Source organism: Pelmatolapia mariae, linkage group LG3_W (genome assembly GCF_036321145.2).
Source record: "Pelmatolapia mariae isolate MD_Pm_ZW linkage group LG3_W, Pm_UMD_F_2, whole genome shotgun sequence".
NCBI lineage: Eukaryota > Metazoa > Chordata > Actinopteri > Cichliformes > Cichlidae > Pelmatolapia > Pelmatolapia mariae.
This window is the reverse complement of record NC_086229.1, coordinates 10,851,018-10,863,729: the sequence shown is the minus strand read 5'-3', so window position 1 is coordinate 10,863,729 and position 12,712 is coordinate 10,851,018. Positions and strand designations below refer to the sequence as shown.

At 40.2% G+C, this 12,712-nt stretch overlaps 1 protein-coding gene across 1 annotated transcript in view; it reads left to right on the top strand.

Annotated features, from left to right (window-relative positions):
- The window catches only part of LOC135932478 (NACHT, LRR and PYD domains-containing protein 12-like), a 67,281-nt gene that overhangs the window by 12,293 nt on the left and 42,276 nt on the right, over window positions 1-12,712 (top strand). Inside the window, exon 6 of the mRNA XM_065469961.1 lies at window positions 1,211-1,384. Within this exon, the coding sequence (XP_065326033.1) occupies window positions 1,211-1,384 (174 nt within the window). The remainder of the gene's footprint in view (window positions 1-1,210; window positions 1,385-12,712) is intronic.

Here is a 12,712-nt window from a genome sequence, read left to right as displayed (position 1 = left end):
ACACAAACATCGTATTCATAGGGCTGGGCGATATGGCCTAAAATTCATATCGTGGAATAGTTTGAAGCACGAGCGGTAACAATATATATATCGCGATATATTCTTTTCTTCTGTATAATGTATTTTCCAGACTATAAGGCTTAAAATCCTTTAATTTTCTCAAAAACCGAGAGTGTGCCTTATGTATGAATTCTGGTTGTGCTTACTGACCTCGAGCCGATTTTGGCGTGCAGAAATCTGTTAAGAAATGTTTTAGTACAACTCTTGTAAGCCGCACTGCTTGATGGATTGTCGGAGCATTATGGCTGCCATAGTGAGGAGCTTCGCGGAGTAATCTGGGTCCAAAACTCCGTCCGCTTCAGGTCCCAAAGTCAAACGAACACAGAGTTAAAAACAGTCTAAATTCTTTCATCTTTAATAAAATCATCAGCGTTGCTGCTTTAGCAGGTCTAACAATTAAGTTTAGCATCAAGGCATCCATGAAAACAGAATTTATTAAATTTAACGGAGTTAAAAGTTAATATGAAGTTAGCTCGCTAGTTTCCACCTAAACATGACATACCATGTTCTGACTGAGAGATTTTTGAAGCTAATTAAAACGTTCAGCTCTGCTATCACTTCCAACACAAATGAAAACAGAAAACTAAACAGCAGTGACGTTTGCAGGGTTACTGAAGTTGGGCTAGCTGGTATATAATGTTGTGCTACGTGATTGCTAGCGACACAGCTACTGTATGTTAGCATAACATTAGCACAGTGAAGCTGGAGGATGAACGCCAACTTTTTTTCCACTTGATAAAAGTTAACATGAGGGATTCTGGTGGTCAGGGACAAATGCAATCGCATAGCAGGATGCTGTAAACGGGCCAAACTGAGCAGCTGCAGAGAATTCAACATTAATGAATCAATGTTACGGAAGTGGAGGAAGCGCAGTTTTTAGCTTTCCCCATATTTCAAACGTGCTTCATCTCTTTGCTGTGACTGTCGGCATAATTTGCAGATGATAATCGTTGTAGCCGCTGCAATGCTTTCGACCAAAACAGGCGCAGCTTGATGACATCATCAATGTTATCATGTTAAGAGCAGATGTTGATCAGATTATGACGTCACCATGTTTTGTCTTCATATACATTCAGTCTGTGTTTATAATTCATATTTTCTGCTTTTATAATAACACATAATAACACATTTATATTTTCTATCATCACAGACTGACCTGGTGTGGACTCTCAGAGTCTCACTGTGAAGTTGTGGCCTCAGCTCTGAAGTCCAACCCTTCCCATCTGACAGAGCTGGACATGAGTAACAACAACCTGCAGGATTCAGCAGTGAAGCTTCTGTGTGCTGGACTGGAGAGTCCAAACTGTCGAGTGGAGACTCTGAGGTGAGTTCACTGACTGCAGCTGTTGTTTTTTTTTCTATATTTCAGGTCTTTGATGTTTGAAACTTTCTTTAGTTCCTAAATGTTCAGGATGTGTCTGAAGACAAATGTGAAGAAGTTTGAGTGCTTTCAGAAATGTTGTCTTTCCAAACGACTAAACAACAGTTTTTCCTTTTGGCTCCAAACAGAAGTGACAGACTTGAGCAGGTTTCATTAAAGGCTGACAGAAGTGGAGTGGTGACGGGGAGATGTTTGACAGGACAGTGTTTCAGCCTCAGTCAGTCAGTACTGATGAGGCTGTAGAGTGTGTGAAGGATGTGAATGAGGCTGATGAAGATCTGATGATAGCAGATAAAAACTGGCTGCAGAGACTTTGAGCTTCTGTGGAAACAGAGGGAGAAAAGAAAGACATGAGTGTCAAAGCTAATAAAGGTGAAGTTAGGAGCTGTGATGATGTTCATGTATCAGAAGCTGATCTGGCTGCTACAGAGACGACCCATACAGCTGCTGTGGTGAGGTGTGTGTTACAGCAGAGGAACACAGAGCAGCCTAACACAGGCCCAAACATGACAACAAAGCAGGATTCAGGCTCTGTGAGAGGATTTCAAACAGAAGCTGGAGAAGAGAAAGGACTCTGTTGGAATGACTACAGAAAGAAGGCAGCTGAGACCAGTCCAAGTGTTTCCATGGAGCCCAGTCTAACATTCAGTTATACCCTAATGTTCAGAAGTGAATGGGAAAATGAATCCATAGTTTCAATTTTAGAAATAGTTCTCAGTTCATTTACAGAGTTTAATACAGTTCATGAGGAAATGAGAAATGTTCAAAACAGCAGCTGAGAAGAAATTTGCTTCGCAAAGTTGGATCCAACTCCAATAGTTTGTGATGCACTTGAACGGAGCATGAGCAGTTCACTGCCCAACCCCACAGAGACTGTCAGTCTGGACTTTTTACCTGTTGGCTGTCAGTGAGATTTCAGGGCAATCAGAGACTGTGGGTCTGTGTATGAAGTATAATTCATGTGCAATTGTAGAATGAATGGATTAACCCTAATTGGGTTAATGATTTAAACAAACAAGAAAAATTATCTATAGAGATATACAGACCACGTGACTTTTGCGCATTGCTTTGTGGGTACCCGTGGCAACAACGTCAATACACTGCAGCAAACACTAGCATTTCCAGCACCAGCAATCATTAATTCTGTGGTTTTAATCCCTACTTGCATTTTATTTGCCCAAAAACAGTTCTGTACAAAACAACAGAGAACACAGCAGGTCCGTACAAAGACAGACTTGACGAAGAGGCAAAAAAAGGACGAGGAAAAAATCAAAGGAGTGAAAGGGTCAGACCCATACGAGCATACAGAGTGGAGTAAGGATGTGCTGCCCAACTTTCATCACGCACATATTTATTATTCTATGGTCCTAAGTTTTAGTGCATACACTCACAAAATGTTTAGTAACTTCAGATCCCTGCAACAAGCCCAGGTCCAGTTTACTTTGGTGATTTGGACTATTCCATTTCACAGCTGTTGTTATTTTCCCTTTGTGTCCTGTACAGGACAACGCAATCTATTTGTTATTTCAGGTTGTAGTATTACACAACATTATCAGATCTAATAGAAATAAAATGAGTGTTTCGTAATCCCTCGCAAACGTGTTGAGGGATTGGCTGTGTTCAGTGAGAGATTTATTTGGAAAGAAAAGAGTTTTTAGCTGTTTTTAACTAATGTGTACGCTAGGGCTGGGCGATATGACCCAAAATTCATATCTCGATATTTTTTAGCTGGATGGCGATATAAGATATATATCTCGATATTTTTTTAAGCCATAAAGTAAGAACACGTTCTTAGTCACACTGTGTCGCAGATGTCACACAGGCACTTTTATTAACATACAGCATAGATGTACATGAAAATAATTACTCAAAAATAGATTATGAGCATTTATTAAATAATAATGCTCCATAAATAAAAGAAAACAATGTAACAAAAAGCTCACAATTGTGCAGTCAAAATGTAAACTAAAAGACGCTGAGCATAATAACAAAGACAGATTTCACAGCTGCTCTATTCCCAACTTCTACTGCGTGACTGACAGCCTGGAGTTTGAAATCCGCTTCATAACCATGTCTCTGAACAGGTGCCATTTATGGTCCTTATATACACACAATATGGTAATATTACGTTGAAGCACAGTAGGTATCACTCCACGAGGCTCCTCGGTAGCCGTAATGCTCCAACAATCCACCAAGTGGTGCAGCTTCATAGCTTAGCAAAGTCGTACTAAAACATTTTTTATCAGAATTCATACATAAGGCGCGCTGTCAACTTTTGAGAAAATGAAAGGATTTTAGGCTGTACAGCCCCTCAGGGCTGCATAGTGTTAGCGCGGTTAGCTCGTTAGCGTGGTTAGCTCGTTAACACGTTGACACCGTCCAGCCCCACGCACGGGGCGATGCACAGTAACTTGTTAACGGAGATTTGCCGTGTCCATCTTGTCACTGCCTGCAGCTGAAGTGATGGGGGAGGAGGGGGAGTTGTGTTCAATGAAGGAGAGAGGCGAGGCCGAGTAACGTTGCGTAGAGACAAAAGTGGACGAAAGAGAGGCAAACTTGCGGCTCCACAACTATAATTATAACGTAACATAGACTATATCGATATAAAGGATATTGTCACATCTTATATCTTGTATGAAAATATATCGATATTTTTTTAAAAACTTGATATATCGCCCAGCCCTAGTGTACGCTTATGCCTGCATTTTTATTTTGTTAAATACAAACAAAATTATAGCAAAAGTGCTGCCACGTGTCTGGCCAGAAAGAGCTGTTTATTTGGTAGTTCAATGAACGGCTTCAGATAGTGGGAGTGAGAAAAAAAAACATTCTTGTTTGCAGTTTTGTCTTGTTACACGATATTTTTAATTAAATAAAACAAACAAAAAACTACATTTTAGGAAATATTAGTGGGGGTTTTCGTGTTTGTACTACTTGGACACTAAAGTGGCTGATAAGTTTGTAGCTTGAACCTATTCGCTGGAACGTTGAAGGCAATATAATTACACAGCAAGCAAGACACGAGTAGGCAAGTTCTTTATGTTTCACGTGCACGGGAGAGAACTGGACAGGCGCCGTTCCTTCGCTTGACCCCAGTTGCTCTCGTCCGCTCCCCCGTAACACTGCTCTTTTATTGTGGTTCCATGAATATGCATAGGGTCATTAACATATAACAGCGTACCCAGGTATACATGTGTGTGTGTGTGTGTGTGTGTGTCTGTGTGTGTGTGTGTGTGTGTCCGTCCATCCATAAAATGACTTCCTAACCCTGCTGGCCTGGAAGTCCAGCAGTTCATCTAAACAAAATGCACTTAGCCTAAAACAGGCATAGATACGTTTATCCTACCATAAAACAATAAGACAAGGTACGACCTCTCCCATGCTCCCAGGATGTGGGTGTGAAAGCCAGAGTGCTCTGGAATGCACACAACGTGTGTCTGCAGACTACTAAGGATCAAACTTCTATTAATCTACAACTAATTATAAAACTCTAAGCATATATGAGTAGATATTTCTAAGCATAAATGACAATCAACAATACAAAACCTAACATTCCCCCCTTTTTGGCAGTTATGCTAGAAAAGTACCCAGTTATGAATACCTCACGTCTGACAATGTCAATGCAACCATTTTTATACTCAGCATATGTCAATCACTCTAAATTACTGTAACACGCACAGTTTGACAAATGTATTAGAAGTTATCCAAGTTCTCGTTGATCTCATTCAATGGTAAACTGTATCCTACAAGCAAACAAATGAATTGTTAATGGTCAAAAGAGAAATTAACAGTTTCAAAAACACTCCAGCTTGGTGGTGCTCCTCTGCAAGACATGTAAATCGCATGTCTCTCTGCAGAGTGGTTTAAGTTCTGCAGGGCGTCATAAATGTCTCTTCCAGTTGTTCCCATCACTGTCCATAGGACCAGAGTCCAAATGTATGTAGAATAGACATTCAAACATACCAGTTGAGTTTGTTGTTTGTCACCATGGGTCTCAGCTATCGTGAAAGCTGCAGACCTCGTCAGCGCTCGAGTTTTACGGCCTCTGCCAACCCCCATCAATTCACTTCAATCCTCTGTCCTGTGGGGGATATTTATGACTCCTCCATTGTCCATTCTCTCTGCAGGAAAAACCCTCTGTGGAAAGGGTGCTGGATCCAGTTATCTTACTGCTGTTATGATCCCAGCAGTCTTCAGTGTGCCATCGTATGCACAGTACAGTGACACAGCATTAGGTGATGGTCATAGGAAACTGCTGTCATCACCACCATCGCTTCTGGTTCCTGTGCTTTTCACAGAATCATGATGCCATCCTCGAAATCCGCCTGCGCTGTCGATTGGAGCTTGGCACGCTCCCCTCATCCTTCAGGTGCCCGTCTGTCGTCCACAATCTCCTCTGTTGGCCTCTGGAAAGCCCCCTTGGCACAGCTCTCATTCCAACGCAGCTTCGTGGTCCTTGCTGTGGCTCTGAAGTCTGATCTCATGATGGGCCCCAAACAGCTCGACCTTTGACCTCAACCACTGCCTTGGCTGTCAGCTATGCCTGGAATGGGTCTTGCTTCTCACTGGGCCTCAGAAGATTCCTTTCAGCAATTCTCTGACTGCTGCACCTGTATTTCCTTGCTAGGAGGAAAAACTTCTACTTGGAAAGCATGTCAATCATCATCAAACCACATTCTTTAGTTCAGTGAGCTTCATCTATGGACCATCAAAGCCTCATCTGAACATGGATGCACCACTTGCATAGGTTTAATACCCGTTGATTAACTGTTAATCACACAAAAATCCTAAAAACATAGTTTCGAAAACATAAAAAGATAGTTTCATGTAACTCTGTAATTCTGGACCCCTCCTCTTGACGCATGGACACTCCCATGAGTCAACTCATCAAACCTAGATTCCGGTCTGAAAGAAAAAAGTTAGCTAGATCATGTTCCAGGCAACATCAGGGTGTCTCCCCCTCTGGAGCAGCACCACCCCGGACCTATAATCCTGCAATAAAAGATGTTAGTGTGTTTTGCATATTAAGTTTACTCAAAACCTGGCTCTGTCTGGAGCCTGCATACACACCATCATGGCCTGGAAAACAAGATCTAGAAGTAAAATCAACCTTCACACTTATAAACAATTGTATCATTAGAGTAAGAAAGCATTCGGCATCAACAGGACAAGTATCATGTGCAGGGTTTCTCAAATTAGAAAACTACAATTATTGTCATAATCTGCCTTAGACGTGGATCATCCCATGTACTCAGTTAACATCAATGTAATCGGTGACTTCCCTTAAGCAAAGTCACTCCATGTATTTAACACTAGGAGCTCAGTAGTGGCCAGCTAATGAGCCCCATATTAAACTATTCCATAAACACTGCATCTCTCATTTGCTTTCTCATGTTACTTGTCCGTCTCTGCCGAATCCTCTACATGCACTCTTAGAAAAAACAAACATTAGCAACACACATGGATAATCCCGGAGGTCAGGCACATATCGACAGGGTCCAGAGGTGCCATAAAAAGACCATAAAGTTAGCCATCCATAGCTGTGGACAGAAGTGACACTAGTTTCAACACAGGAAATGTTTCACATGTTATTCACATCGTCAAAGTAACCTTCACATTTCCCCAACAACACAGTGTAACAGCATAATCAACATATAGCCTGTGGGTTCCCTTCACTCATAAACCCAGTAATCCTGTAATAGAAAAAAACATCAACCATTAGTGTGCCCTACTGTAACTCACATAATCAAACACATGATTAACTCTCTGCTGTAGAAAAGAAATGTTAACGCTGCGCACAAGCCAATAAATAACACACCCCTGATAGATTCTCAAACACAGAAAATGGCATTTAAAAGGTTAGATCGTCACACAACCTCGAATGTTGCTGTCATCTTCCTGCACCTTGTAAGAAGAAACACACATAGATTTATCTGCACCTTTGTCAGGTGTGGGTTAACTCTGCACAGTCGTGTTACATCTGAAAAATCGTGTCAGCTTTTGTCAGCTGTTGTCAATCAGTCAGTTTTATTTCTCTTACTCATTTGTCATTCACTCATTCATGCATTCATTCATTCTTTGCTAAAAGTGGAACCCATCGACGCATTCAGTTTCCACCCTCAGCAAAATGACGTCATTTCAAAAGAAAAAGAAGAAAATTTCAAAAGAAGAATTTAGGCTGGATTATTTTGCTGAATCCTTTTTGACAGGGACTTTCATTTTAATTGTCCCAGATAAGTGACTTTCTCCTGAGCCCATTTTAATGTGGAGATACTCACTTGCAACAATTTTCTCGACGTGTCATATAGCGCTTCTGTTCTAATCGTGCAGATCTGCTCAAACAGAGATTATCAAACAAAACTCTCAGTGCACTGTGAAAGTATCAAAATAAAAAGGCCTCGTTCAGTCATGACACACACTCCTCATCTCAGGAGGGTAAATCATACCATCAGCATGATTTATCAAACCATCATACTAATTGGCAGGCTCAACTTCACAACAAAAGAAAAATCATCAGCTAGATAAACTCCAAACCAACCATCAGCCGCACAACACACAACATAAGCCTAATGTCTTATTAGCTATGATTTTAATCTGTACCTTTTTACTCATTTAGGCCACAAATTTTATTTAGTTTTCCTTTTTTCCCCTTCATAATAAAACATGTGACATGTTGTCATGCATCTCACAAAAGAAGTTCGTTCTTATGTATTCAGAGTTGTGTATCTGGGTGCAGGATTCACTCACACATCACAACAGGAAACTCAGTGTTTTAGAGTCTCCACTCTAACAAACTCCAACACTTCCCATTCACTCGTGCTAGAATTCAATCATCCTTCCTTAATTTAAGAACGATCAACGAATTTGCATATCAGCTATTAACCCACTAAGATGACAGGACAACAGAAATGCATGTTCAAAATATTATCACAAAAATATAATTTCCCTCATACAGTAAAATATTTTGTGCTGCATCAATCAGGCAGAAAACATCTCCCAATTTACTATATTAACAACTAAATTTATTGTCTGATCACTGGTTGTTCAAACCAGAATCTTTTTTTCCCACAAAAGTTAAACTGTTGTCCTGCAACATAGAGAGTTAACTGTCAGCATTGGATAAATTCAGCATTTGATAACAGGTGTCTGCTAAATTGACACTATTTTAACACTGATGAAAGATAACAAGCTGATCTTCATTGCACGTATGTTTGTTATTAGGCAGGTTTAATCAATGTGTCTGTGGAGCTGCATCTCCAGCAGGGCATGTTCTTAAAGCTGCCTTTCCTACACACTTCTCTGCAATTAGGATCCTGACCTTGCCAACCGTACATACAATACACAAACATCACATTGGGGAGACAGGTCAGGCTAGGTAGCTGGCCGGTCAGGAGCTGAGAGAGTGTCCTTCGCCTGCCAGGTGAAGTAAACAGCCTTCCAGGTGTCCTTGGTTAGGATGGGAAGGAACAGTCTAAACACCGTCTGGTATCAGGGTGAGATTTGTTATATTCAGCTCCAGCCTTGAGATGCCAGCTGGCACCGGTATGTTAGCCGCATGAAGTGATGGTGGTTTTCTTTAGTGTGAACAACTGCTTGTCAATTTCACAGCTGATCTAACAGTCCGTCACTCGTCTCTTAACCTCCCGTTGGAGATCTGCGAGCTTCTCCGAGAGGTTATCAATTTTGTGCTCAAAGAGCAAAGTCAAAGCTCACGGCAGCATCAAGCTTCTTCAAGATCTTATCCGTGCTGCATTCAGTGAGCCCATTTTGAGAAGTCACGACCCGTCCCACTGTTTCAATCACAGCGGGCAGCCTTGTGGGGTTTGAACAGCAGATTCCACTTTCTTTAGTCTTTGATAAGCCAGGGCCAAGCCAGCTCAGATCAGCAAGAACCCTTTGCTGCTGTGAATGTCCGTGCTGCTATATTTCAGTATCAGGCTCTAAATGTACAAATGGATCTGAGAAGATTTACAATCATGAGTCAGAAATTATGTTTCTGCTAGATTTACAGTTTAACTTTTTTGAAATGAGCTGAGCTTCTTATCTCATCACTGCGCTCACAGTGAGCCACTTCTCTCTGCTCAGTCTGTAACAAATCAAAGTGTTAATGAATGTTGCTATTCAAACTCAGAGCCATGCTTCCTACACCCACGTGGTTCAGTCACACAGTAACTGATGGTAAATAATGTTTGTGTTGTGCACATCGTACAGGTCAGCTGCTCCACACAGATAAGCTGGAACATTGATAATGAAGGATTGTTTGTTTCATAAAGATGTGACATGAACAATAACACATTCATGAAATCCTGTTAGGAACACAAACACTATTGTAGCTGGAGAGCATATTTGAATGTAGGTAATGTAGGGGATCATCAATAATAACTAACCACCACCTCACCATTTGGGTTGGTAGCTGCATGTTTATTGGTGCCGTCATTTTCTTCTTCCTCCATTTCTACCTTATTCACATCATATTAAAAGCTGCACAGAGACAGGCACTGGACATGTTTAGCCTAGCTTAGTACAAGGACTGGACATGGGGAAAACCGCTCCCATCGCTGGATCAAAACATGAAAACAATCTGAAGTAAAGTTTTATTGAACACTCAGAAAAATTATGGTTCTTAAATGGTTCTTCAGATGTCTTCATGGTTCTTTAAAGAACCATCATACGTCAAAGAACCTTTTTATTTTGTAGATGGTTCTTTAGGTATTACAAATGGTTCTTTAAAGAACAAAAGGTTCTTCATCCTTAGCTATCTAAGTTTGATGGTGTAAAATGGCATAAACATTTGTTCACTATAATGAGGTTGTGAATTATACTGTGTGTTTTGTTTGTGTGCATGTGTGTGCCAAGGGGGAGGGCAGGTTACCCTTTAAGGGCAGATTATAGGAAACTGAATATTCAAATAAAAGTTAGAAATACTTGCTTAAAAATATACTGGTGGCAGGGATGGGGGCCGAAGCCTAAAGACCCTACCCCCAACACCCCTAACCCCGCAAACCCATTGATCACAAATAATGTGGTAATAGAATATGGAATTTATATGGACTATGGAATTTATTATTAAGAAGTTTATGAATATGATGAGTAGTAGTGGTAGACACAATACACACATTCAAATACTGTACTCTAGTTTTAAATTTTAATAAAGTATTACTATTTTCTGCTTCAAGGCATTACTTTTGAGATTATTATATATATTAGAAAATATAGCATAATGATAATACTAGTTATTGTAAACTTTACAAACCACCCAGCAGTATGTAAAGTCAAATAATAATATACTAATAAATAACAATTGCACAACAGAATGTCAATGTAATGAACACACTTACTTAGAGCATTTACCTAAGCAGTGTGCTTTGTCAAAACTGAGTACTTGTTCATCACTGAGCAATTTGTTAATATGTGTTAATGACAGAGAGAGAGAGAGAGAGAACACGGCAACTATGGCAACCTCCCGAAAGAGAGGGGAGGGGGGTCAATCGTTGGGATGCGCATGTGCAGAGAGATCGCGCGAGCTGTGGGCCTTGAACTTTCTAAGGGAAAAAATACTCTTTCTCACGGACGGTGACAGCGAAACGGATAACAGTCTTCAGTACCTGCTGGTCTTTGAAGCTCTGGATTCTGGGACTGTTGGAAAAGGTCAAACATTTTCATTAAAACCTTTTTACTGTTTTATTTTTGTTACTCGTCATTGTAGCTTGCTGTTAATGTTGTGCTAACAATAACGGTTAGCTATGTTAGATACGTTAGCCGTTGACGTTAACGCAATTTAGTATCCAGTATACAGAACTGTTTTCCTAACAAAACCACTGTTATAATTAAGTGAAGGTGCTCCTAACTAATTTGAACCTTTGGCTTCTAAAATATGTGGTTCTATTGCGTGCTGCGTGCATAACATAATGTCAGCTAGACCGATATTAAAATTTATAATATTGTTAAAGTCACTAATATGGCGCCTGAAGCCTGTTGTGATGTGAGCTGTGTGCCTGCTCTAGAAACTCAGAAATTCAGTAGAGCTGAGCCGTACATTAAATACTCACATGAGCCTGTACTGAATTCTGTAAGAACTGTATAAAATACAGCAATGCATAAGTGTTTTGAATGAATAGAAATGTGACACATGAGAAGGTGTGACTGTTCCTGTATTACTTATTATCGGACTAGTCAACAAGTTATGCTCTGGTCATTGATGTTACCAAGATGGATGTCCTTTAGTAATATAGTAAAATTTTCTTTGTACATTTCATTTATCCACCATCATACATTAAGCCAAGAAGAGGCCATTATACTAACGAGGTATCACCACTGGGCCAAAGTTCAGCACGTGGTTAAAGTTTGTAATCCAGCCGGGGTGTAAATATCACTCAGCAGCCAGAGCTGAAGCAGGTAGCATCAACACATAAATCTACTCTACCCGGCTTAAATCACAAGAGCACCTCTGACCAAAAAGCTGATTTTTCTCGTTTGCACAAATTAATTCACATTCACTAATTCTGTTCACAGCTCCAACAAAATGAGGAAGAGGAGGGAGAAACACAATTAGATTTAATTACAATTGGATGGAAGTCGAGGACAAGGAGAAGGAAGCTTAGGAAGAGGAGGAAGAGAAGCAGCAGGAGCATCTTTAGGGATCTCTATGATGTCATTGAGGTTGGTTTCATTAATATTGTCCTCTCACAAAGAAAGATGACTTGTTTAATTTCACCTACTTCCTGTATTAAATAGTTATTTGCAAAACGTTGTGGAAAACCACAGAGCAGGCACGTATAGTGCATCTGCAGGTAAATGAACATCAAATCTCTCAGACTAAAAATCTGTATTATACTTTTAGTCTTAAAAACATATGTTGTATATTTATCACCCTTATGATAAAACCCATGTCAGTCATTGGTTTATGGACTTTGTATTTTGAAGCCTCAACATTTGCTTTATTGCTATGTTGTTTTTTGTGAGCCTTTTGGGACCATATTAGGATGAGGGATCAGAATCTATAGCCGTGCACACTACTGTTTCATTTAGCGTGTATCTATAAGATTTGTACAGCAGATCCAAGTTGTGCCTTGAAAACAGGAAAGTCGTCTGGATAGAGGAGAACTTTAATAGCAGGCTTGTACAAAGTGAGGCTTTGTGCTCACATTTGCTGCAAACACTCGTTTTAATTCTGTCACCCTGTTTTTATGCAGAATTCAGTTGAAATCACGTAAGAATGGGACTTTTTTATAATGTGTTCTTGTGAATTACTTGTGTATTGCATACATTTGA